General features: G+C 36.6%; 2 protein-coding genes across 2 annotated transcripts in view; both read right to left on the bottom strand.

Moving 5' to 3' along the window:
• Positions 1-765: 765 nt before the first annotated feature.
• Positions 766-26,713, bottom strand: part of LOC128223386 (GTPase-activating Rap/Ran-GAP domain-like protein 3) — a 131,201-nt gene continuing 105,253 nt past the window's right edge. Inside the window, exons 22-23 of the mRNA XM_052932667.1 lie at positions 19,301-19,370; positions 766-902 (exon numbers count right to left, since the gene is read on the bottom strand). Of these exons, the coding sequence (XP_052788627.1) occupies positions 766-902; positions 19,301-19,370 (207 nt within the window). The remainder of the gene's footprint in view (positions 903-19,300; positions 19,371-26,713) is intronic.
• Positions 13,260-17,307, bottom strand: LOC128224306 (actin, adductor muscle-like). Its single transcript, XM_052934117.1, has 2 exons — positions 17,091-17,307; positions 13,260-14,850 (listed from the first exon to the last, which is right to left on the bottom strand). Exons 1-2 carry the CDS (start codon positions 17,214-17,216, stop codon positions 13,846-13,848), a joined length of 1,131 nt encoding a protein of 376 aa, XP_052790077.1. The 5' UTR covers positions 17,217-17,307; the 3' UTR covers positions 13,260-13,845.

The following is a 26,713-nucleotide window of genomic DNA, read 5'->3' as shown; positions in this document are numbered from 1 at the left end:
TTTACGCTAAAGTTGGCATATTCCAAAACAAAAAATAAAAAAGTTGTCAAAACGTTATCTGTGAGAATGCCGCTCTAAAAAGTAATAGGTTTTCCCTTCGTGACATAACAGAAACCCTTTCCCTTGACATCTAAATCAGACCACAAGTATAGGGGTTTTGTTACCAGGACATTGATCTAAGAGTTATTCAGTTCGACCTTTAGTGCCTAAACAGAAAACAGTATTACTTTCATGTTTACTGACTCTCAGTGGGAAAAAGGGGACGTACATATTATATTTTATTTTTCAGGAATCATGCCTTTTAACTCCGCTCGGATTCACAACCGTACCTCTTTGACGCAATTGGGGAGATACACTCCTAAAGGAAGCCCGCACGGGCTGGGAAACTGGCACTTATATGGTGATTATCTTTCCAACACGACAAGGACTACAGGTTATACATTTGGGTCGTAGTTATGTCTAGTGGTCTTTTACCAAGATTGCCTATATAGTGTAAGGCTCGTTACACCACTACACTACCAAACTGTTAAAGTTACCGCGCCTATATGTAAAGGCTCGTTACACCACTACACAACCAAACTGTAACAGTTACCGCACCTATATGTAAAGGCTCGTTACACCACTACACTACCAAACTGTAACAGTTACCGCACCTATATGTAAAGGCTCGTTACACCACTTCACTACCAAACTGTTAAAGTTACCGCGCCTATATGTAAAGGCTCGTTACACCACTACACAACCAAACTGTAACAGTTACCGCGCCTATATGTAAAGGCTCGTTACACCACTACACAACCAAACTGTAACAGTTACCGCACCTATATGTAAAGGCTCGGCGTTCCAGTGGATATCGAAATCATTGCTTACTTCTTCTTTTAACTTCTGGAAGTGGCTTACATCTGAAATAGAGGAAACATAACCCTGTGAGATGTAAAGTTAAAACACTCTAACGTGCAATAAATCATGGAGATTGATAATATTTAATGCATTAACCATATGCTGTATGTCAATCCATTAGTGTTAAAGGTAAATTAAAAAAATCCAAAGCAAGCGTTTTGATTTAGAACTGTATCTGCCAATTAAGAAACAAATGAATGGTCAATAAATTGCATAAATATGAGCTGTGCTTATTTTGCGCACGCGCATCGGCTGCACGTATATTTCACAGAAGAATAACTGACTTGTTTATATACAAAACATAAACAAACTGATGCATTTGGAGTGAATAATATGGTTCATCTAATCAATACATACGCTTAAATCATTTTTTACGAAAACCTCTCATTGATTCAATTAAAATCAGTATACTGTTTAATTGCACGAACTATCCTTTTTATTAATATTTTGTTTCCATGGATGTAACCATAAATAAATTACACTGCAGTACATGCAACTGTAAATGGAACTAACACAATTACGTAACTTGAAGTATCGTTTTCTCCTTTCAATGGGTTTTGGCTGCCTTTAGACAGTAACAAAGCAATAATTCCAACATTAACTAATAATAATATATTGATATTTGCGTTGTATGTGTTTTGTCTTGCGACGTTGAAAGTATTTCGTTAAGCGTTTGCTTAGCCTTTATCTTTGTGTCATCAAGAAGAATTTTGTTTAAACTTTGGGCTTCTGGATTGGTATTCATAAAACATCATTTTTTTATAAAAGTCAATTTCCAAAATTAAGTATTCGAAATAATAACTTTATAATAAATGAACTACTTTTTTCATTGATTTTATTGAAAATACATGAATAATTTAATTAAAAACACATACTACTTTCCTTTTATTTTGAGTAGGAAAATATATGGAAATTGAATTAAGTTAGGAAATTACTTTAGTAGTATTATGAATAACGCCCAAGGGCTTTGCCGAAACTCAATGCAGCGGTTACTTCCCCTTTTCCTTATAGAAATCACGCATATCACGTGATGAATCGCAAAATCACGTGACGGCATTTAAAAGTAAAAATAATCATTTGAAAAAAACACACGAAAAAAAACAACAAAAAACTAAAAATAAATTGTAAACATCGTTATTTAATGGACCTTTACAAACACATCGCATGAATATTCAGTGTGAAACATTATTTAAAAAATAAATAAATTAAAACATTTAAGTATTAAACAAGAAAACACTGCGATCCAGCTAGTACGTGGTAACAGAAATCTTATCTGCTCGTCAAGGGAGATCACTGCGTAGGCGATTTGAATTGTCGCTGTTGTTTCCGTTGTATTTGTAGTTTCCCTTTACTTGTATTTATTGTTCATGTAGGCAATCATCCATTTGATATTGTAAGAAGGATCTATACTTAATCTTATTTATCGCGTTCAATCAGATTCTATCATTTCTCATATGTGTTCTCACATTTGGGTTAGCTTATAGTATGTTTAAGGAATCGCCACTATAGAATTTGGGATTGAAAAACCATACGACAAAATGTTCTATTTTGTTAAAGGTTCACTATTTAGCAATCATAATACACCAGTCCATTGTAACCACGCCCCCAGGTCCAGGGAATAGCGGGAACTTTGACTTTTGGTCCAGCCAAGCCCGGGTAAAATTCCCGCCCTGTGGGAACGAACTGATGGTTTAATCCCCGCCAATTGCCCCCCGCACCCCAGGGACCCTAGGCAAGGCCCATTCCCCGCTATATTTGGCTTGAAGACAAAACCACCGCATTCAACCGGCACTGCGAGCCCACCAGGAAGGTAAAAACACGGCCCATTTCCTCGGTTATCCCCGGTATACACCCGGACCTGGGGGGCAGTGGGCGTGGTTACAATTGACTGGTGCATAATAAACGTGTCCGTTAAAACATGTGTTTGAGAGCTGATCAAATTCAATGAACGAATATTTTTACAGAGTGTTAGAAGATAAGGAATGGATTCAGATGCCAAAATATTTGACACTCTTAAATCAACAATGACTTTTGGCTTTGAGGTGATTATTTTTCTTATAAGAAAATATTTGCATTTTTGAAACACAAAAGCAAATTTTAGTCAGATGAAAAAACAACACTTTAACTACTTTGAAAAGATATCATCAAAATCTTGTGCAATTACTTTGACACAATACTTTTTTCAATCGGTCAAAAGACACAAACTTCATATTAAATGAGAACTGAAATCCAAAAAATCGCTAAATAAAAATATTTTCCTTCGTAGAATTCGCTCACACCGTATAACACATGAAGCAAATAATGAATTGTTTACCTTTACAAACAAATATTCCTCAAAACTTAATGAAAACTAAGTGATTGAAACAGTTTCTTGTTTGAACATTCCCTCCCACTGTGTATTAAATATAAAACATTCATGAGAAAACATCGTCGGCAACCATCGTACCTATTCCGTAACACCTCACAGTGATACATAACGTAGTAGGGTGTGTGTGTGTGGGGGGGGGGGGGGGGGTATCCGGCGAGGCGATGATGGGAAAACGACAAAGCAACCCCCAAATGCGTTGATACCAAACTAGTTTCATTTTTGGTTTCAATGGTTTCGGCGGTTTGAAAACCTGTTTCGAAATATTTGCTTGAAGTTGTGTTCAGCTTCATTAACATGAGGGAGCTTCTACATGTAACCATTTATAATTACTGAATTTCTTCGAAAACAATGATACCGCAGACGGTCGTCCGCTTGTTTTATCTTTAAATTGGTGATTTAACACACGTGTTGATTCACTCTCCGCCATGTTGTTGTTTTTCAAAGTGAGCTAGTTTTCGGATGAAACGAACCAACGAAACCGCCTCCGGAGGGGGTTTCGATAGTTTCAAAAAAACAGTTTCGGTGCTCGTAAAAACGAAGGATAAAACCGGTTTTCCATTTTTATGTGAAACTGTCACACCAAATACACAGTTCGTGAAACCAACATAAAACCATAATCTAAGTTTATTACCAACAACAACGCCCTAATAAAAAACATCAAGAAAAAAAGCGATCTTTCTAAAACTAATACAGTCTAATGACACACCAGGGTCTCTTTTTACTTCTAAGACAATGCTACAGATTCGCATGATCCTTTTAAATCAAGAGTTCATATTGTGGTATTACCGACCATTGGGACGGCCACCGTATATCTTGCACGAAAATGAAACCAACACAGAGAACAAAAGACACGTAAAAATACATGAACGTCATGCAAATGATCCATAAAGATTTACTTTTGTCTTAATGTTTTATATGAAAGATTGGCCATCGGAGACAATATACATTACAGGTCATGTGTACTGATTTGACCTACCACGGCAAAGAATAACCAAGGAATGCTATTAAAAAAATATGATTCTGCCGTCTGCTCAAGCTCTTAAGCCCCAAAAAGTTCTTTGTTTCCACAAACATCTCCAAAAATAGGGTAGGAAGGTAGGCATGATTTAATTTTAAAGTTTGAGGGCCGGATGCATGAGGGCCGGATGTTTTCCAAACCGACCTATTTCATGGTATATAACTGTTGTAGAACATTGTACATGTAGTTATAAAATGGTTAATTTTAACATGTTCACTAAAAAGGCACATTGTTTTAGAGAATTCGGTAAATATATCAACAATACTGCAAAAAAAAACCTTTATCGGAGTAAATTCCGTATGGCGAACCAGAAATTCCCGATAGAAATAAGAAGGTACTGTATAATAATGTTGACTACGCAGAAAGATACTGTCATATTTGTAGGTCAGACCTTGGTGATGAATACCACTACTTACTAGCTTGCCCATCCTTTTCAAATATCAGAAGAAGATATCTACCAAACTATAATTTTAAGAGGCCAAATACAATTACATACAAGGAACTGTTAACTTGCACACATGTTAAACTATTGACAAGAGTAGCCTTATTTGTGAAACATTCAATACGCAACGTATGTCAACAAGTGTAATTTCTTCCATTTTTGTTAAATAAAAGTTATTATATTGAGTTCCCCAATACCGTTTGTAACGTATTTATACGATAATCATATGCTTGTTCAATGCACAACCTTTGAAATCTGGCACTACATTGTACATTGTATATCCCTTTTATCCCTTTTACTCTGTAAAGCTATTTAAAATAACTGCATGGATTGTCTCCCTCTTTTCCACGATAAGAGGCATATTTCATACGTGTACGACCATAAAAAATACATAAATAGGTAGGTCGAAAAGTCTTGGTAAAGGTCATGCAAGTGCAATGTTGGTATCGATTTGCAAAACTGTACTCGTGGTCCAAACTTCATTTGCAAAAGGTTCAACACTAAGAAAGAAGGTCAAACTGCAATGTCAAGACCAAATAAATAAAAGACTGACAATTTTTTGCAATTGTGTAAGACACTTGTATATCTCACAAATATTTTGCTTAAGACCCAAAGGTATGCTACTTTTGAACTATTATTTACTTGCCGACTTGCCATCTACTTCCAAACAAGATCAGGCCGAGACTGGTATTTCCATAATCTAGTCTGTTACATCACGACCACCATTCGTCAATTTATTTATCTTCCATTTCAGCTGCCGACAGGCGTTAATATCGTTTCTCACTTTGCCAAGATTTGAGCCATTCATTTTCTTGTCTTTAGGGATCATTGCATATAACGATTAAACAACGGTTAATTTCAAGAAAAGAAATGCAGTCGGCGTTAAATGCCGTTGACAAGTTGCCCGGCAAGCGCAAAGGTTAGCGCACTCGCTTGTCAATGCCCTGGTTCCATTTTCTAGAGACCAGGGTGTACGTGCAAGTGGCGCTACGGTTTCGCAAACGACATAAAACCACACTCTCCTGCAACATCTTGCCTAAGACAAATAATATAACCCACTCCCAGATCTTGCCCACGACTTTTTAATGGTCACCACATTGTAATTACCTCCCTTGTTGAAGACTGTCGTCTGTAGCATCATGGAAATCTTTTCTTGTGGAAATATTTAGAACGCTTATTAAGTATTTCTCGCTTCAAATGTCACCATAAAACAGTTTTCACGCACCTTTCACGAAAAAATGCTTCACTCTCTTTAGAACAATTTAAAGATCGATTTGACTATTAACATAATCTGAATCACTGCGCGCATATCCATAACAACCACGAATTATCGCATATCCATACGCAATAATTTTCACTAAGCACAAAAGAGTTCCAGCAAAAAATATTTTTTTACTTAATTTTGTTTAACTGAGCGGGGAGAAAAAGCATCTACCATAGCCGCGTAGGGTGTTCTGCGGAAACGAATCCGGGTCGGAATGAATCTATCTTACAAGAGCGGCCATGGTGGATACTTATAATCTGCAACCCAATTGTGTATAAGACTGATGGCAAAAAATCAGATCGTAAATTTTCATATTTCCGTACGAAAAATTTTGAGCTTAAATATAAAATTCTGCAATCTTATTTTTGGTCAGCAGTCTTATTTAACTAGTTATTTTCAATAACTTCAATGGATTTTCCTTAAAACTTGGCTCGTTCAAAGACAAATATAAAAAAAAAGTTGTCAAACGTTTAATCTGTGAGATTGCAGCTTTAAATAAATCAGGATATAACGCAAGGTCGTTGAGAGTGTTGCAGTGGCCATAAACGTCAACAAAATACCCCTGCATGAGGCGAAGAGAAACTATATGTAGGACATCCGCCTCGCTTTCGCAACTGCAGACAGGATTCCCTCGTCGCGTGGAGTTAATCTTAGACTCAGACGTTAAAGATCTTGTCTTCGAAATCGCTATAGAAATTATATTTATAACAGTGAGATTTTAATGGTTGTTAGATTATTGAATTAAATCTAGAATAGCGCTAGATATGACAATAGGGAAGAAAACGTTTCAAATAAAGAGCAGGGGCGGTTCCTGGAATTGACATAAGAGGTGGGGGATAGCTTGGGGGCGCAACCTTTTAACATACGCCCGTCCTTCTGAAACGAAATTCGTATAACTTAAAATGATGACCAAAAACTAACAGCTTAAGGGGCGGGAGAAGGGGCCCGATGAGCCCTACCCCTTCCCCAAAATCTGCTAGTGTAGAGCTAAATATAACTTTAATTGGGATTGTCTGAAATGACACTAAATATATCATTTTAGTGCCTTCAGACTAATGAGACGAAAAGACCATTTTGCACCCATTTTTCCAAACGATTCTCGAAGAAACCAATTTTCTGGAAACAACAATCAAATACACATCAGTGCGTGTGACCTTCTTATAAATATGCAGACATGCAGGTTTTTACAAGGCCGCTAGACAGTTTACAAGTACTCTAGGAAGGAGAAAATAGCACTGCGCATCGGGAAAAGGCCGTTTGTGACTTGACTGTTAACAATGTTGTATGATACGAAAATCACACAAGTGTAGGTTTTTTCCAAACGTATATTTATTACCTAACCATATACCGATTTAATACCGAGTAATCTTGAATAAATTGGAAAATTGTACAAAAAAAATAGCGTTATCTTGAGCCTTATTTCTTATGTATATTTGCCATCATCAGAATAGCGAAACTAATTAACCTTTGCTTACCAAGCGTGCAAATGAAAAAAAAAAAATTATATCTGAATACTCAATAAATCTATTGTATTTGTCAGATTATTTTATTTATAGGTCGATAAATATCATTGAAATGGACATTTTTGCTATGTACTAGACTTTCAGTTACTCCTGAATGAAGAGAAAATACAATCCTAAGATTTTATGAAGTTTAGTAAGCGTAAAATATGTAAGGTATGGCGTAAACCCAAGTACGAGCCGCAACAGTTACTCATACATACACCTTATAAAATATCACAGAATTAATAAATGGATAAATGACCTTCACCTTCAACGAACGTAATTGCCAAAACACTAAAACGAAACAGAAGCAATAGTAATAGGAATAAAAAACTTCATCAGAAAATTAAATGAAAACATATATTGAATGTTAATATATCGAGGGGTGAAAGTGAAAAGGTTCTATCGTCTTCTATATTTAATGTCAATTAGAACCTCTTCTCATTCACCCCTCGTTATTGACTGGCAACGTAATGCAGCATATCAATTATTAAAAATTAATAATAATAGAAGGTTTGCCTGGTTGAAATGAAACGATTGTTAAAAGCTCTATTTAAGCTTTCTATAAGCTTGTGCTGTCTATCAGGTCTCCGATCTGAGTGTCCAGCTGGGCAGTTTTATAGGTTTTATTATAGAAATGGACAAAACATCTTATCTTTTTGTTGTATTTCTTTACAAATAATAATAAACATTATTATTACAATAACTTAGAATAAGACCACAAGTTATGTCATACAAAGTAGCCAATTAATGTGATATAACCAGGATGCTTCACTATTTGAATATAACAACGGTGACCGTGCATTTAAAATGGACTTTAATATGTATGTTCTGTAATTATATAAAAACTAAGCACTCTTATTTGTCTTTAAGATATTTCCAATCGGTTTCATTAATAAAAACATTAGCTATGCATACTGTTTAAAAGTATTAGTGAGACAATGAGATTATCTATTCCAAAAGTGTTAGCCATAAACGGACCTTAGCCAATAAACAAATACACAGGAAATGGCCCCTACCGTGACATCTGTGCAATAAACAAGGGATGCACACAGCAGGGGATAATCATGCCAAACATTTAGGTCAAGTTTTGAAAAAAAGTAAATGACCCTTTAACAAATAATAATAAAAATAAATATAATATTAATAAAAAAACTAATAATAATATTAATATAAATAATATTAATATAAATACTAACAATAATAATAATAATAATAATAATAATAATAATAATAACAATAATAATAAAAGTTACAATAATAATGATAAAAATAATAAATAATAATAATAATAATAATAATAATAATAATAATAATAATAATAATAATAATAAATATAATAATAGTAATGATGATAATAATAATAATAATAAATATAATAATAATAAATACAATAATAATAATAATAATAATAATAATAGTAATGATGATAATGATAAAGGCAGAACTATGCAAACTCCACTCCACGCAAACAAGACAAATACCAGATGCTATGTTACATCATTCTCATTCATGAGAGGTTAAACCAGACGCATGTTGTACACATAGCATCATTACACTCTGGTTTACGATAATGTGTTACATTAGCAGATTCTAAATACCAGACCATCAGCCACAGGAGGCTTGCTTATCCCCTGCAAGTTGATAGCGAGCATCATCGATTAGGAATTTGTCATGATCAATGCCACATGATAGACAGTCATGCTTATGTTGATCTGAGCTATAGACTTATTTAGTAAGACGTTTCTTCTATACAGTTTAAAAAAGAAAAATATTTATTCGTTTTGTACATAAACTGGAAATAAAATCAAATAATAAAAATCTCTGAAGTCTGCGAGTTAAACACAGCATATCCCCATGAGACATGTTATGAATTTAAATAAATGCAGCTTTCTTTTTTCGAATTATATATGTTATTATTTTCTACACCAAGGTAAGACATAAAAAATCACCATATAAATAATGTCAACCTGTAGATGTATCGTTTCAACAGAAATCATTTATTTACCATGTTAACATTGGAAATATATAACGTTTCAACACAGTGAAATTTCTTTGAATTATGTGGTTGACTTATGATTGGGGGGTAACTTTCACCTATTTGCAGTATTTTAAGTGGGAATTGTTGGATTATTTTTCGATAACTGTTAAAACCTGTTTTGAAAATCACATTCAAATGATGTAAAACAGGGCTTCGTGACTCATAGGGCTGTGGGGACGCCTTTATTAGCCACAGTGGGCCGATTGCTCAAAACTGTATTGAAGAGAACAACGTGATTGAAGAGATAGTTGTTAACTTTTAGACGGTGAATTATTTGTTGATGTGCTTATATACTTAAGCTGATCTAGTAGTCTGAAATCTTGTTAGAAATACTGCAGATCAAAAGGTTATCCATTAAACGTCAAAAGTAGTAATAATGCGAAAGTTAACAAATTGATATCTTGTTAGATATACTGCAGCAGCCAATTGTATAAAACTCTAATAAATTCTCCACGGGTTATCTTTGGCTAGTTGAGTGTTTAAAACAATTTAATTGGTTAGAAGTTACTATTGGATAAATATTGACCAATCAATAAACATTTTGGATAACTTTGACAAAACCAAAACTTTAACCAGTTTTATACAATTGGCTATACAAGCTTATCAAATAAACACGTCAAGAGCAGTAATATTTTGAAGGTTAACAATGATGACGTTAACAACATTGTTAACTTGAACAAAGTTCTCAACAATCCGGCAGACACACAAAATCAAATCATTGTAAAATCATTTCGGCGCATACCATTAATCACACATATAATTAACACATATACAACATATTTATGTTGCTAGTCCTTACTGCTTGCATGTTATAATCACTCAGATCCTCGAAATATTGCCCTCATGCTCTAACGACTAGACTATCATACTCGTACATATTAGCATTCAAATCGTTTTTCTCTACCTGGAAAATCAGAGGTTCGACAATGATAAATCATACGCATAGCTACATCGCTCCATTGTACGAGAACAGAAAGACACGGACATATAAGAAAACAATTTGTGTCTGTCTACCTGGAAAACACGGGCACGTGCGCGAGTGTTACATGGGGCACATTCCACGGGTTGCTATGAATAGTATTCTTGTATCGAGGAAGAATCAGACAAGTACCTGTAATATTTCCTAGAATTATCTCACGAACATGCTTAGAAAAGAGGTAACATGAATTACCATGATCATGATTCGCTTATCATTCCGCTTAGTTTCCACTTTACGCTATTTTTTTGGTTCCTTTTTTTACATAGTATTACAAGTCAAGCAGATTTTTATCATTCGGCAGCATTCTTACTCATCATCACCACAAGCGGACACGGGGAGATGGGAGCAACTGGCGACCCCCACACCCCCTTATAAAATTGTGCAAGTGAACACTTCATGACATTATGGTACTTATGGGAGAGAAATTATGCATGAACTACACCAAAATGCACCGTTTTAGACTTCAAAAAGCCAAACCCCATAAGCATATTCACAGCCTCTTTTAGGGGTCCCTAAAGTGCGCACCCTATAACGTCAAATCCTGGGCTCGGCCCTTATTAGCAAGTTGATCAATAACCAATTCTACTAACATGGAATGTATGGTAATAAGAAGTAAAGGTGATTAAACAGTTAAGAATTTATTTTGAAAATGTATTATGAAAATGGAAATAATGGAAAAGGGACATCATTGTCTTATCGATATAATGAAACGAAAGGATTAAAAATCAGGTTATTTCAAACTCGCTCGCCCCTGTGACAGAAGTTTGTATTTTCGTCCTCATGAGAGACTCCAACCTACCTTAAGTCAAAGACAAAGTGGTCTATCAATAAAAATCCACTTTTTGCCATCTACGATGCTCTTAAATAAGGGGTTTGAATTGACGACTAAGATCCTGTGACAGACCATTAATTTACCGGTAAAGGTTTTTTTAAGGTATGATATCTCTCATTAAGATACAAAGATGAGGTAGTGATTTTTAAATATTTACGGTTGAATTTATATTGATTAATTTTGTATTTTTTGCATAGATTACAATTTTGATAACACCATAATGACGCTACTATTATGGTATGATATACCAAGGGAGGTAATAAATAAACACAGTACAAGACATTATATTAAATAATAAAAATATATATATACTTTTTTTATAATCATAATATTAAAAAGCTCTCGGTGAAACATATTCTAACTCAACATTTTGTAACTTTAAAATTGTAGTATGTTTTGTAATAATCATGGATGGATTACCTTAAACAGACATTTCTGTTCAACGAAAACCATTGGCATACGTTTATGTGCGTACAGCCCATTTGCGTGGACTTAGTTTTAAAAATAACTAATTGTATGGGCCGCTACCTAACACTGATTTCGTTGCCCAGACTGCACCTGTTTCCACTAACCTGACCAACCGTCATATTTTATTTTGTCCTCCCGACAATACACCTTTTTACCGTAGTATTGTTTTTTTTTAATACTTTCCTAACAAATATGCATTTGTTTAAACTTGACCATTTTATATTTTATTTCTCTCCAAGTGATCTACCCTGTAATAGCATGGTTGAGTACAGAATCCCGGTTCTCCAAACCAAAAAAGTAAAATGGGGAAAAATATGCCTACCTACCTACATACCCTATTTGTTTTGGACATGTGGAAACTAAGAGGTTGTTTTTGGCCTAAACGCTCGGCTTTCGCCATGGAACGGTCAACCATAACAAATATTTAATTCAAATAGAGTAGCAATGAAGGGCTTGGATGGGGGATGCAAGTCGGATGTTTAGCGTTTTAACCAATTATTTCATTCTATTCGTTCATTCAACAAACCCTTGCTTACGTCATTTACATCTTTGGACAATATTTTTTCAGTATAGCCCGTTCTGACCAATCACTTTCACGATAATTATATCGTTTTTATTTTGGGCGACTTTCATTAAACAGATCATAAAAACTTTCAATAAACCAATACATGTGTTTATTGTACACTGTACAGTTGTACACTTAATTCATAGAGCATTCAAGTGCTGACCTATCATGTTCTTATCAATGTCCTCTTATAGCTTGGCCGTTATTCAATCAAGTGTTGTCCTAGTTAATAAACATCTATTTTCACAAGTATTCATTACCCTGTTTAACCAGTCGTTTTTATTTTATTTTTTACAAAAGATAACCTTTCTCCAACAACTGGTTGTCGTATTTAAGCAAAACTTCTATCGTAATGTTTTAACCAGTTTATAGATCAGTAAATTCAGCCTCTTTTAACAAGTCATTTTCATTTTCCAGATTTAGTCGTGGTCTCATTTAACAAACTTCATTCGCTATGTTTTAGCTAATCTATTTCTAAGTACGTTCCTGGAGCGTTCTTAAATCTGTTTTATTTTTAATAATGTGTTCTTCTAGACCTTCATTCTTAAATAAAAATGAATATGCAATTTATGCTTGTTTCGGAACAAAGGAAAATTAAAAAAAAAATAATTTCTTTTAATACCAGCCATGTTCGATTTAAGCTCCTATTAACCATCGTATAAGACAACACTTTTGAAATCCTATAAATCGCCATTGAATTCACTGAACATGATCTACCATCATGTCTTTGTATCGATATACTTAGTAATACATTTTGATGTAACTTTAAGTTGTCTTGAAAATCCCATTTTTTTCTCCGAATAAAACTGAATTTGATCTACTTTTAAGTTCGATCAACCAATAATATGTTTGTTTTTTAAATGAAACAAAGGCAATCGTGTACAAATTAAAACATTTATTACGCGGAATTCGGTTCTCAAAAATACCAGCATTTTATATTTAACTAACAGCATATGGGCATGTAAATAGTTAAAGCCTAAAGTCACAAAAAACAGTGACTAAAACTGAAACCATACAATAATACAAGTTCTTGACACGATCATGTACCAGATATGTATTCATTTCCGAGTTGTCGCCCGTTATTCACCTCTCAAGAAGGCACTTCCGGGTCAGGTTCGAAACAAAGGTCAACCCAATTTAAAAAAAGAAGTAAAATCACATTTCTTTACAACTTTTTTTCCTCATAATGTGACTTATGACATTTTTGTTTGTTAGTTAAAAGTTGTGCAAAATCTTTGAACGGAAAAATAAGCATTGTTCGAAATGCGGGCAAAGATAAAAACGAGCATATAGGCTTCATAATAAGTTATTGAAAAATAAATAATTTTACAAATAACAAATAATAATAAACGAATGTTGCGAGTTCTTTTAAAAGTGCTCTGACGTCATTATTAATTTGCATAGAGTCACGTAGGTCAAGAATGTGTGTAATTTGAAAAAGCAGTCTATTTTTAGAGTCATCCAGCTTAGAAGCACTTCCTGTGGACGATGGATGGGCCGGACTCGTCGTACTCCTGCTTGGAGATCCACATCTGTTGGAAGGTGGACAGGGAAGCCAAGATGGAGCCACCGATCCAGACGGAGTATTTTCGCTCTGGGGGAGCAATAATCTTGATCTTCATGGTTGAAGGAGCAAGGGCAGTGATTTCCTTCTGCATTCTGTCGGCAATACCGGGGAACATGGTGGTGCCACCGGAAAGGACGGTGTTGGCGTACAGATCCTTACGGATGTCGACGTCGCACTTCATGATGCTGTTGAATGTGGTTTCATGGATACCAGCAGATTCCATTCCCAGGAAGGAAGGCTGGAACAGGGACTCTGGGCAACGGAATCGCTCGTTACCAATGGTGATGACCTGACCGTCGGGAAGCTCGTAGCTCTTCTCGAGGGAAGCAGATGAGGCGGCGGTGGCCATTTCCTGCTCGAAGTCAAGAGCAACGTAGCAGAGCTTCTCCTTGATGTCACGGACGATTTCACGCTCGGCGGTGGTGGTGAATGAGTAACCACGCTCGGTGAGGATCTTCATCAGGTAGTCAGTAAGATCTCTGCCGGCCAAGTCCAGACGGAGGATGGCGTGGGGCAGAGCGTAACCTTCGTAGATGGGGACGGTGTGGGTGACACCATCGCCAGAGTCGAGTACAATACCGGTGGTACGGCCGGAAGCGTACAGGGAGAGCACGGCCTGGATGGCGACGTACATGGCGGGGGTGTTGAAGGTCTCAAACATGATCTGGGTCATCTTTTCCCTGTTAGCCTTGGGGTTGAGGGGAGCCTCAGTGAGCAGGACGGGGTGCTCCTCAGGGGCCACACGGAGCTCGTTGTAGAAGGTGTGATGCCAGATCTTCTCCATATCGTCCCAGTTGGTGACGATACCGTGCTCAATGGGGTACTTGAGGGTGAGGATACCTCTCTTGCTCTGGGCCTCGTCTCCTACATAGCTGTCCTTCTGTCCCATACCAACCATCACACCCTGGAAGATAGGAAAAAAAATCAACGTTAGCACGTTGTTCATACAATACGTTACAAACGTATCAAACAAAGCAAGTGTGATTTCGCTCCTTCATTGAAAAAAAAGGCCTATTAAAATATGAAATAAAACAACGGATATGCAGTTTGGGCATTTAGTGGCCGATGCAGATATGTAATTTTACGTATAACATATGCCAAATCGTTGGTATCAACGCAAAAGATGCATTTTACTGCAAGTTACATATGTGATTTATATATCATTTTGATCAGAATAAATGCAGGTATTGGTATGCATGTTAAAAGCGCAATTTTGTTGGTGTTGCAACTGCATTTTCGGTGCGCCGAAAATATATTTATTTTGAACGCCTACGCGTACGCTAATTATAGAACACATTGTTATATTCGTTATACATATAGAAACGTAATTGTACTCTTTTGCAAAAGTTAAGGTGCACGTGTAACTTGCTTTTACTTATTTCAGGGTGTTTTTCGTTCGGTCAAAACTGCAGTCGAAACAGTCATTTCAGAATGATAATAATTTGCTCCAAAATTGATACCGAAGGCGATCCTTAGGGCAATAATTTCGGTATCATGAAAAACTAGAACGCTTTACGCTTACGAAAACACGCTATATAATGGAATTAAACAAAAGTGCGCACATTTTTTTTTTCAACAGTGTATTTTTTACAATGTCACAAAATACATTTGTACCTGTCATCGACATAGAGAATGGTATAACTATTTGTGTAAATAATATCAGGGCGCAAATCTAGGCAATTTTGCGCCTTTTTGTTTATTTATGTCACTGAATCATTAATTCTAATTAAGGTGGTCGATGTAAAGACTCGTTTTGTTTTTATCGTGTCGTTAAGAGTAATGTTAGATTTGATGCCTGATCATATTACTGATTCTTAGATTAATTACTTGCAGTTTTTGTTAATTCAACAGAAATCAAACGTGAAATGATTTATTTTCTAATCTTTCAGGGTTGACATATTTTATTCAGAATATGTTATGTATATCTTTCTTCCACTTATTAAAACATATCGAATGACACGAAACAAACATGGGTAAGGCAGGCATCCAAATTCACATTATTTAACATAATTATTTCATACTTAGTTTCTCCATTCATTGCCCGTCCTGAGTTTAGATGATGCACAAAGAAAACAGGTTCAGTATTCAATCTCTTACTAGTGATTTATCTAACCGATAACAATATAATAAATAAATATTTCATTTAATATATACATATATATATTTAAAGTTTTGCCAAATACTAATGTGTAAAATATAACCATGTGTAATAATTAAACACATAAGTATGTGTCAATTTTGTTCTTAGGTAAGATTGAATGGATTCAGTTGATATGTAGATTCTTAAAAATATTATATTAAAAAGAATCATAATCTAAAGTGTAATATTAATTAGTAGATATAGCAGCAGTCAGCAATTCATTCCTTAATGCAATTCATATCTCATTATCATTCGTTGATATCAAATTAATACTATCACTTGTGCATATGGTTTTCATATTTCTGGCTTATCAGCAGATCGGCTTTCCCCAAGGTAATTACCATGCATCTTGCCAAACTATGCGGTCTATTTTTATCTCATCATCATCTCAAGAGAAAGAATGTATGCAGCCAATAACCGTTGCTAGGCTTTTATTCATTGACTACACAACTCGTGTTTCCCCATATTTGCCCCTCGCTGATAAGCCAAGCCTTCTCACTGCATGAGTCATTCAGTCATAGCAGCTTGTAAACCTCGATTTAAAGCTAGATTGCTAATGTATTTTATTCAGCGAAATATATGAAATAAATTTGTTTAGCTTGCAAGCACGTGGTTCACATAAGTGCTGAGTCAGCGTTATTTTATTGCTTGGATAGTCCTTTTACAGAATAGATATTCTATGGTCTTCATCGAACGCTTTCTGAATTTAGATTTCTAGCCTTAAATTCATACTCGATATACATTTACATACTGTAACCAGATAAAGCTATTTCTATTTCTGATATGGAAAGACAAACAATTTGTACACCAAATCTTTCTAAGTATGAAAATTTTATATTAATCCGTTTCTCTATGCCGACGACGGAATACTTAAGTACTGTTACATGAAAAAAATAAGAATACAAAGCTAAATAAACAGAACAGTAGTATAGATATCACCAGTTATATCATCTTTTTCAAACAAAGTTAATGCAGTTATAAAAAGAAAAGTAATAAGCACATACCTGATGTCTGGGTCGGCCGACGATGGAGGGGAAGACGGCGCGGGGTGCGTCGTCACCGGCGAAACCGGCCTTGCACATACCGGAGCCATTGTCCACGACCAGAGCGGCAACTTCGTCGTCACACATATTTGTTTGTTAGTGTTGTTTATTCCGACGGAATACAAAGTAAAGATTGGTACGGGTTCCTCTGAATTGCAGAAGCTACTGACGCAAGAGAACTGTGGCAGGCTGCTTATAACTGGCCGATCTCACTCAGTTCCTAGAAATTTCCCAAGCTTACCTGTGTGGTTTCCTTTTTCGGTGCATGCCGTCTAAGCGCGATGGGGTAGATTTTAATCTAACCAATGAAAACGCTAATTGAATGTGGAACTCAGCTGTTTGTGCCTAACTGATTTTGTAACGCATATGCTGATTGGTTGTAGTGGTATTGTAAGGCTAAAGAAAGAAAGTCTAGTGATGTATGCGGTTATGGTATTTCGGAACAGATATTTCTGCTAGTACAAATATTCTGAAGTGCAGTCTCTTATTCATGGTAGATTGCAATGAAAACCCTGGAATGTTTAAGCGTTACTAATGAGCATAACACATTAAACATAACAATATATTCAAAATTAGCCCAGGTGTTGATGCGGTTAACCTTAAATCTCTTTAGTAATAAAAAAACAAACGAATTCGTTTCAGCTATCGTGTATTTTAACTGTAAGCAGCGCTGACAAGTCTGTTTTTTTTGTATTAGAATAGCATGTATTAAGAATTATTTCATTTGTGTACTCACACAACACGAGGTTTAGGAACAATAACAACTATTCGCGTTTTACATTGTGTAGAATTTAAGATTTCTTTAAATGGATAAACTGGGCAGTTTCATACGAAATATCATGTGTGTGTGGGGGTGGGGGGCGTGGAGTGTTTGATTTGTTAAATAATTGAGATTTTGACAAAGTCTATATGAAAGCTTAAAGCCTACGCAATGTTTTTTTCTTATATATGCTAGTGGTGTTTATTTACGTTATTGAACTTTGAACTGCTAAAAGTAAGGCCAATCTATTTTTTTGATATCCAAAGTTGCGCTCTCCTTATTTCGGATGGCAGAACTGCATACTAGTACACCGGCACTTCAGTTCGCATACACGTTGAATGCATTAGTAATGGGGCTTTTGTATTAAAACTATACCAAAATTCTTATCCACTCATATACCTAACGTTAAGTATAACAGTATGCTTACATCCACAAAATGTGCCACAGCTTACCAAAACGACAGACCGCCGTTTGAACGCCTCAAAAGTCATGCAATATAGCAATACGTGGTACAATGGGAGAAAATATGACACAATTTGTATTTTCCCCCAAATAACAAGTATTTTAAACCTCGCTTTGTCGAAGTCGTTCGGACTTCGGGAAATACTTCGAGATATCGAACATTCGCGATATGTCCGAAATACAAAACATGTCTTACTAAACTTAACACCTCCGACATAACCAGAAAATCGAGATAACTTATTTCGACATTTCGACAGCAGTATATGCTGTGTAGCCATCAGATTCAAACAAAAATTGAGTGACAAACCAAGTAGAATTCATATAACCACAAGATAGGGATAAGATACGCGAAATTCACACAGGACACAACACCCCATCACTCATATTTACTGAACTTATGACGTTGATGTTTTGTATATTCGATATTTTGTTGTTGCTGTTGCTGTTGTTGTTGTTGTTGTTGTTGTTGTTGTTAAGTTTTGTAATATGTATGCACTGATTCAGCCGAAAACACTATATTGTATATTATTTATTTGTCCGCATAGGCCATGGCCTTTTGTATATTCTGTACTAATTCTTGAATCTTGAATTTTGAATCTCATAAAAAAACATCATCAATTTGAATAGAATAAGCACGCATAGCATTAGACATAAACATCGAAAACCAGGGACCGTTAAACCATGAATCCAAGTAGCGAGGTCGTACATAAGCGATATTTTCACCACAATCAATAGCACAGACCCATACTGGAGGGTCAGAAATGATCGGACCACCTCCTGCTGCTTTCATAATAACCATGTGTTCTTAAAATGTCCCGCGTGGTTGGAGAGTGATTAATCTATCATCATCACATCTGATAAGCCCAAAACACACAGCAGAAGATTTTACACAATATTGCTGTTTGATTGTATCAGTGAATCTGTTAATAAACGACAACAGGTTACTCACAGTTGTAAGACAAGAGAAGCTCCGCCTCCTCGTCCTCGTAGATGTCAATGGCTGATACCAGGGTCACGTTCTGAAAACACATACTAACCGTTGTCATGGTGACAGTGGACTTATTTGGATTATTATCATTATTTTCTTTTAATATAGTGATTTTTATAATTATTTTTATTATAATTAGTTTTTAAATTATTATTATTATTATTATTATTATTATTATTATTATTATTATTATTATTATTATAATTATTGTTATTGTTATTATTATATTATTATTATTATTATTGTTATTATTATTTCAATTTCAAACCACATGTTAGTAAAAGAGTAATGTTTAATAAAACTTTTAGGATTATGAGATTAGATTGAACTTAGATAGAGTCTAGGAGTAGGATTTGTAATTGGTCCCAGATGGAGCCATTTAATTTAGAAATACATGTTTTAAATTAATAAAAATAGGAAAAATGCAACGATAATGATAAACAGTAGGCGCACCGACTTATTGTATTCATGTAGATATTTAAGATGAGCCAGGCGCGTAGCTGGTCACTGTACGCAAATACGCAGTTGCGTAATGAAATTTTGACAGGATGAAGTTTTTGTCATACCAAAACCCCCGAATTTGAAATAAAAAACCGAAGGGATGGTAGGGGTGAAGGGGTAAATATATCCCTAGGCATCGATTTGTGTAATCCCAAATTGGCCCTAGCTACGCGCATGTGAGCGGTTTGTTGCATGAAATAAAGACTACAAAGATATAGGTAAAGGTAATTTGTCGCTTGGCGTGTATCGACATACGTCATACATGCGAAACACGTGTTTCTATAAATAGACAATGACACTAGCATCAGCAGTGCAAGACACGAGGTACGATAATGAAGATTTATTAGCAAAAGCAGACGGCTGATTGTAACGGAAATGCAGTTAATTATATTTTATTTCCATACGTGGTATGCAAAGAAAATGACGTGGTATGCAAAGACAATGGGAGCAAGTCTGAATGGTTTGTGATTTTGTTTATTCAACAAGCTGTAGAATAGTTCATCAACTATTTGATGAACATTTCCTATTTGGCTAATCTTTATGTTGAAGAGAAAAATAAAATTGTTTTTATTTATTAGTTTATGACTGTACCAGTATAATATTCATCTAAAAGCCGAGAATCCATGGAATGACATTGTAATGTTATACAGTGAAGTGTTGATGTAACCAGCTATTATGTTTTCATGCCTTCGTGGACGTGATCGCCGGACAGATTCATATTTCAAAATTTAGTAGAGTTCTGACAACCAATTATCAATTGATTAGATCACAATCATCAAATTTCCATTAAGTAACGAAAACAACCGCCAAAATTCCATTAAGTTACAGTACTTGGTTTTACTAAAGTGACACTCTTATTCAAAATAAATACATAAGCATGTATAACAAACATCAATTTTGACTGATAAACCTTTAACTACTTACTAAATTATGCATTTATGGAATATATTAATTACTGATGACAAGATTGTTACCGTGAATTAATAGCAGAATGAGCAAACACATTAAATTATTGGTGACTGATAAAAGATTTACTGTGGTCTACTTTAGTCTCATAAGGTAGAAATACCGTGTATTATGCTCTTTTCTTTCAAATTAAACTCTGTAACCTTCATAAGAATAATTGTTTTCGACATTTATTGATCTTTTTTGAGATATTAAAACAATATTATTAATCGTGGTAAATCTTATCTGGGAGTAAGAGTGCATCTTAAGCGAGTTATTTAAAGGCACACGCATGTACTATGGTTAATATCAATGCAGTCGCTTGATATTTCGCATTTAACGCCTTAAAAATAATGCAGTATCCAAAAATAAACACGATTTATTACTTAAATTTACCGGCAAAATTAATTCTAATAAATCTGTTCCCCAGACACAAGAATCCAATTTAAAGGGCTGCTCATAAAGAACACTTGGTGAAAAAAAGTGCATGTAGAGATAAAGGCAGGATTGTTTTTGAACAGGGTTTCAACCCTGTTCAGTGTAGCCACAAACTCGATACTTACAACATAAAATGCCTATTAATAGTAACAAGTGTCGTCTGCCTCTTAACCATCAAAAATATGGTTTGGGAAAGTGCGGACTATACAAATTGCAATCTATGTTTCCAATAACCGAGCTAGATTTGACAAAGCAAGAAGCAATCATAACTCAAAGCACATCATTCCATCACGTGACACAATGATCTCATTGATCTCAATGATCGCACAGTTTCCCCCTTAAAACATCACGTGATAGCCCACGTGGGAATAACAAACGCACGCCATTTTGACAGGCACCTACGAAAGTGCTGACGAGTTAGCCTACGATATAGAAATAGAAGAGAGTTGCTGACCATATAGACCAAGAAGGAAAAAAAGGTTTTGAAATAAAACAAGACTGATTTTGTTTAATTTATTTTATATACTTTTTATAGTGTACGTATAGACGAATGTTTGTGTATTTATTTTTGAAAATGGAATTCCATTGAAATGAATTGAGTTATACGTTTTTGCTGGTTTGGTGTAAATGTGAGAAAATATCACGGATTCGATAACTTGTTTAGGTGTTTCATTTACAATTGTTTGAAATCTTTATTTTAATTTTGATCATTTTAATTAAGAAACTATTTCTCTTTAATCTGTTGTATTTTCGAAGTTGTTTTTTGAATAACAAGGCAAATATAGGCAAACTCTTGCTAATAAGTAAAGTTTGATTAGTATATATTTCATTTTCTTGGTTGGGGATAGCACAAGCATTCACCTTTTTTTATATTTTCATTTTCTATTATTAAACCCCACACATTTACGGGGAGGAAGACTTCGTGGAGTTTGTTTTTATGCTGTTTCAATAACTCACCAGCCGTTACATATCCTCTATTTATCGTTCCTACCGGGTTAGAATCCATTTTTTATGTAAATAATCTATATATCATTTTAAATTACTATTTAAAATTTTAACAGTGGCCCTGAAAAGGATCGTTTTCAATTTCATAATTAGTATAGTCTTTGTTAATGCCAACATCTATTACCAACCGGAAACCGTGTTTTAGTGTATATTTTAAATTCACCCTGGATGATCAACAAATTTTTATTTTATTTCTTTGGTTAATAAATCCTTGGCAAGCCTAACTCATATTGTAACACCATAGGATGGAGTTATGCTGGGATTGGTTACATTCTCCATCCTGGTTTGCATGCTTACACAGCGACATTAACTTTATTATCAATAAAATATTAATTTGTCATTTACTATCATGCTTCAATAAACCTGGGGCGGCCCCTGTAGTTGTTTTACACGGGGACTCTTAGATTCACTGTGCTACATATCAGCACCTTATTAATACATACATGATCGTGAATCATAATGGTGAAAACCCGTATAAAACCCTGTTCATGCAGCACTAAAAGCGCTTTGATTTTCATAGCTGTTACATTAATTTCAACATTAGAGAGGTTATGAAACACGACTTGACTGAGTACTAACAAGTACGTGTAGCTTCACGTACACTAGAGAGATTGAGAAACATGACGTGTACGTGTACTAGTACGTGTAGCTTCACGTACATTAGAGGCTGAGAAACACGACGTGTACGTGTACTAGTACGTGTAGCTTCACGTACATTAGAGGCTGAGAAACACGACGTGTACGTGTACTAGTACGTGTAGCTTCACGTACATTAGAGGCTGAGAAACACGACGTGTACGTGTACTAGTACGTGTAGCTTCACGTACATTAGAGGCTGAGAAACACGACGTGTACGTGTACTAGTACGTGTAGCTTCACGTGCATTAGAGGCTGAGAAACACGACGTGTACGTGTACTAGTACGTGTAGCTTCACGTACATTAGAGGCTGAGAAACATGACGTGTACGTGCACTTGTACGTGTAGCTTCACGTACATTAGAGGCTGAGAAACATGACGCGTACGTGTACTAGTACGTGTAGCTTCACGTACATTAGAGGCTGAGAAACACGACGTGTACGTGCACTTGTACGTGTAGCTTCACGTGCATTAGAGGCTAAGAAACACGACGTGTACGTGCACTTGTACGTGTAGCTTCACGTACATTAGAGGCTGAGAAACACGACGTGTACGTGCACTTGTACGTGTAGCTTCACGTGCATTAGAGGCTAAGAAACACGACGTGTACGTGCACTTGTACGTGTAGCTTCAAGTACATTAGAGGCTAAGAAACACGACGTGTACGTGTACTAGTACGTGTAGCTTCACGTACATTAGAGGCTGAGAAACATGACGCGTACGTGTACTAGTACGTGTAGCTTCACGTGCATTAGAGGCTGAGAAACACGACGTGTACGTGCACTTGTACGTGTAGCTTCACGTACATTAGAGGCTGAGAAACACGACGTGTACGTGTACTAGTACGTGTAGCTTCACGTACACTAGAGAGATTGAGAAACACGAAGTGTACGTGTACTAGTACGTGTAGCTTCACGTACATTAGAGGCTGAGAAACACGACGTGTACGTGTACTAGTACGTGTAGCTTCACGTACATTAGAGGCTGAGAAACACGACGTGTACGTGTACTAGTACGTGTAGCTTCACGTACATTAGAGGCTGAGAAACACGACGTGTACGTGTACTAGTACGTGTAGCTTCACGTACACTAGAGGCTGAGAAACATGACGTGTACGTGTACTAGTACGTGTAGCTTCACGTACATTAGAGGCTGAGAAACACGACGTGTACGTGTACTAGTACGTGTAGCTTCACGTACATTAGAGGCTGAGAAACACGACGTGTACGTGTACTAGTACGTGTAGCTTCACGTGCATTAGAGGCTGAGAAACACGACGTGTACGTGTACTAGTACGTGTAGCTTCACGTACACTAAAGGCTGAGAAACACGACGTGTACGTGTACTAGTACGTGTAGCTTCACGTACATTAGAGGCTAAGAAACACGACGTGTACGTGTACTAGTACGTGTAGCTTCACGTACATTAGAGGCTAAGAAACACGACGTGTACGTGTACTAGTACGTGTAGCTTCACGTACATTAGAGGCTGAGAAACACGACGTGTACGTGCACTTGTACGTGTAGCTTCACGTACATTAGAGGCTGAGAAACACGACGTGTACGTGCACTTGTACGTGTAGCTTCACGTACACTAGAGGCTGAGAAACACGACGTGTACGTGTACTAGTACGTGTAGCTTCACGTACATTAGAGGCTGAAAAACACGACGTGTACGTGTACTAGTACGTGTAGCTTCACGTACATTAGAGGCTGAGAAACACGACGTGTACGTGTACTAGTACGTGTAGCTTCACGTACATTAGAGGCTGAGAAACACGACGTGTACGTGTACTAGTACGTGTAGCTTCACGTACACTAGAGGCTGAGAAACATGACGTGTACGTGTACTAGTACGTGTAGCTTCACGTACACTAGAGGCTGAGAAACACGACGTGTACGTGTACTAGTACGTGTAGCTTCACGTACATTAGAGGCTGAGAAACACGACGTGTACGTGTACTAGTACGTGTAGCTTCACGTACATTAGAGGCTGAGAAACACGACGTGTACGTGTACTTGTACGTGTAGCTTCACGTACATTAGAGGCTGAGAAACACGACGTGTACGTGTACTAGTACGTGTAGCTTCACGTACATTAGAGGCTGAGAAACACGACGTGTACGTGTACTAGTACGTGTAGCTTCACGTACATTAGAGGCTGAGAAACACGACGTGTACGTGTACTAGTACGTGTAGCTTCACGTACATTAGAGGCTGAGAAACACGACGTGTACGTGTACTAGTACGTGTAGCTTCACGTACATTAGAGGCTGAGAAACACGACGTGTACGTGCACTTGTACGTGTAGCTTCACGTACATTAGAGAGGTCGTGAAACACGACGTGTACGTGTACTTGTACGTGTAGCTTCAATGACATTAGAGAGGTTAAGAAAGACGACGTGTACTAGTGCGTGTAGCTTCACGGACATTACAAAGGTTAAGAAAGACGACGCGTACTAGTACGTGTAGCTTCACGGACATTACAAAGGTTAAGAAAGACGACGCGTACTAGTACGTGTAGCTTCACGGACATTATAGAGGTCGAGAAACACGACGTGTACGCGTACTAGTACGTGTAGCTTCACGGACATTAGAGAGGTCGAGAAACACGACGTGTAAGCGTACTAGTAAGTGTAGCTTCACGTACATTTGAGAGGTCGAGAAACACGACGTGCACGCGTACTAGTAAGTGTAGCTTCACGGACATAAGAGAGGTCGAGAAACACGACGTGTACGCGTTCTAGTACGTGTAGCTTCACTGACATAAGAGAGGTCGAGAAACACGACGTGTACGCGTACTAGTAAGTGTAGCTTCACGGACATACGAGAGGTCGAGAAACACGACGTGTACGCGTACTAGTAAGTGTAGCTTCACGGACATAAGAGAGGTCGAGAAACACGACGTGTACGCGTACTAGTAAGTGTAGCTTCACGTACATTTGAGAGGTCGAGAAACACGACGTGTACGCGTACTAGTAAGTGTAGCTTCACGTACATTTGAGAGGTCGAGAAACACGACGTGTTCGCGTACTAGTAAGTGTAGCTTCACGGACATAAGAGAGGTCGAGAAACACGACGTGTACGCGTACTAGTAAGTGTAGCTTCACGTACATTTGAGAGGTCGAGAAACACGACGTGTACGCGTACTAGTAAGTGTAGCTTCACGTACATTTGAGAGGTCGAGAAACACGACGTGTACGCGTACTAGTAAGTGTAGCTTCACGTACATTTGAGAGGTCAAGAAACACGACGTGTACGCGTACTAGTAAGTGTAGCTTCACGGACATAAGAGAGGTCGAGAAACACGACGTGTACGCGTACTAGTAAGTGTAGCTTCACGGACATTTGAGAGGTCGAGAAACACGACTTGTACGTTAACTTGTACGTGCAGCTTCAAGTACATTAGAGAGGTTGAGAAACACGACGCGTACTAGAACGTGTAGCTTCACGCACATTAGAGGCTGAGAAACACGACTTGTACGTTCACTTGTACGTGTAGCTTCACGGACATTAGAGAGGTTGAGAAACACGACGTGTACGCGTACTAGTAGTATAACGTATTATCTCACGAATATTGGAGAGATTGAGAAACACGACGTGTACGTGTACTAGTATGCGTAGCTACACGTATATGTAAAAGTTGCAGTTAACTTGTTAAGGAAATTGCTAACTACATGTAATCTTGTACGTGTAGGCTAGCTGATACTCGCATAAAGCACTTTCCTTAAAATCTCGTACTTGTCATTCTGAACTTAAATTAAAATTTACACAAACCCTGATGACGTAGTGCGCAAAAAATAAAACACAGGTACACGTTTCCATACAAGAAGTGTTTCGCAATCTGT

The sequence above is a fragment of the Mya arenaria genome, chromosome 17 (assembly GCF_026914265.1).
Source record: "Mya arenaria isolate MELC-2E11 chromosome 17, ASM2691426v1".
NCBI classification, from domain to species: domain Eukaryota; kingdom Metazoa; phylum Mollusca; class Bivalvia; order Myida; family Myidae; genus Mya; species Mya arenaria.
Note: the sequence above shows the minus strand (reverse complement) of the source record. Positions and strands in the feature narration are given on the sequence as shown.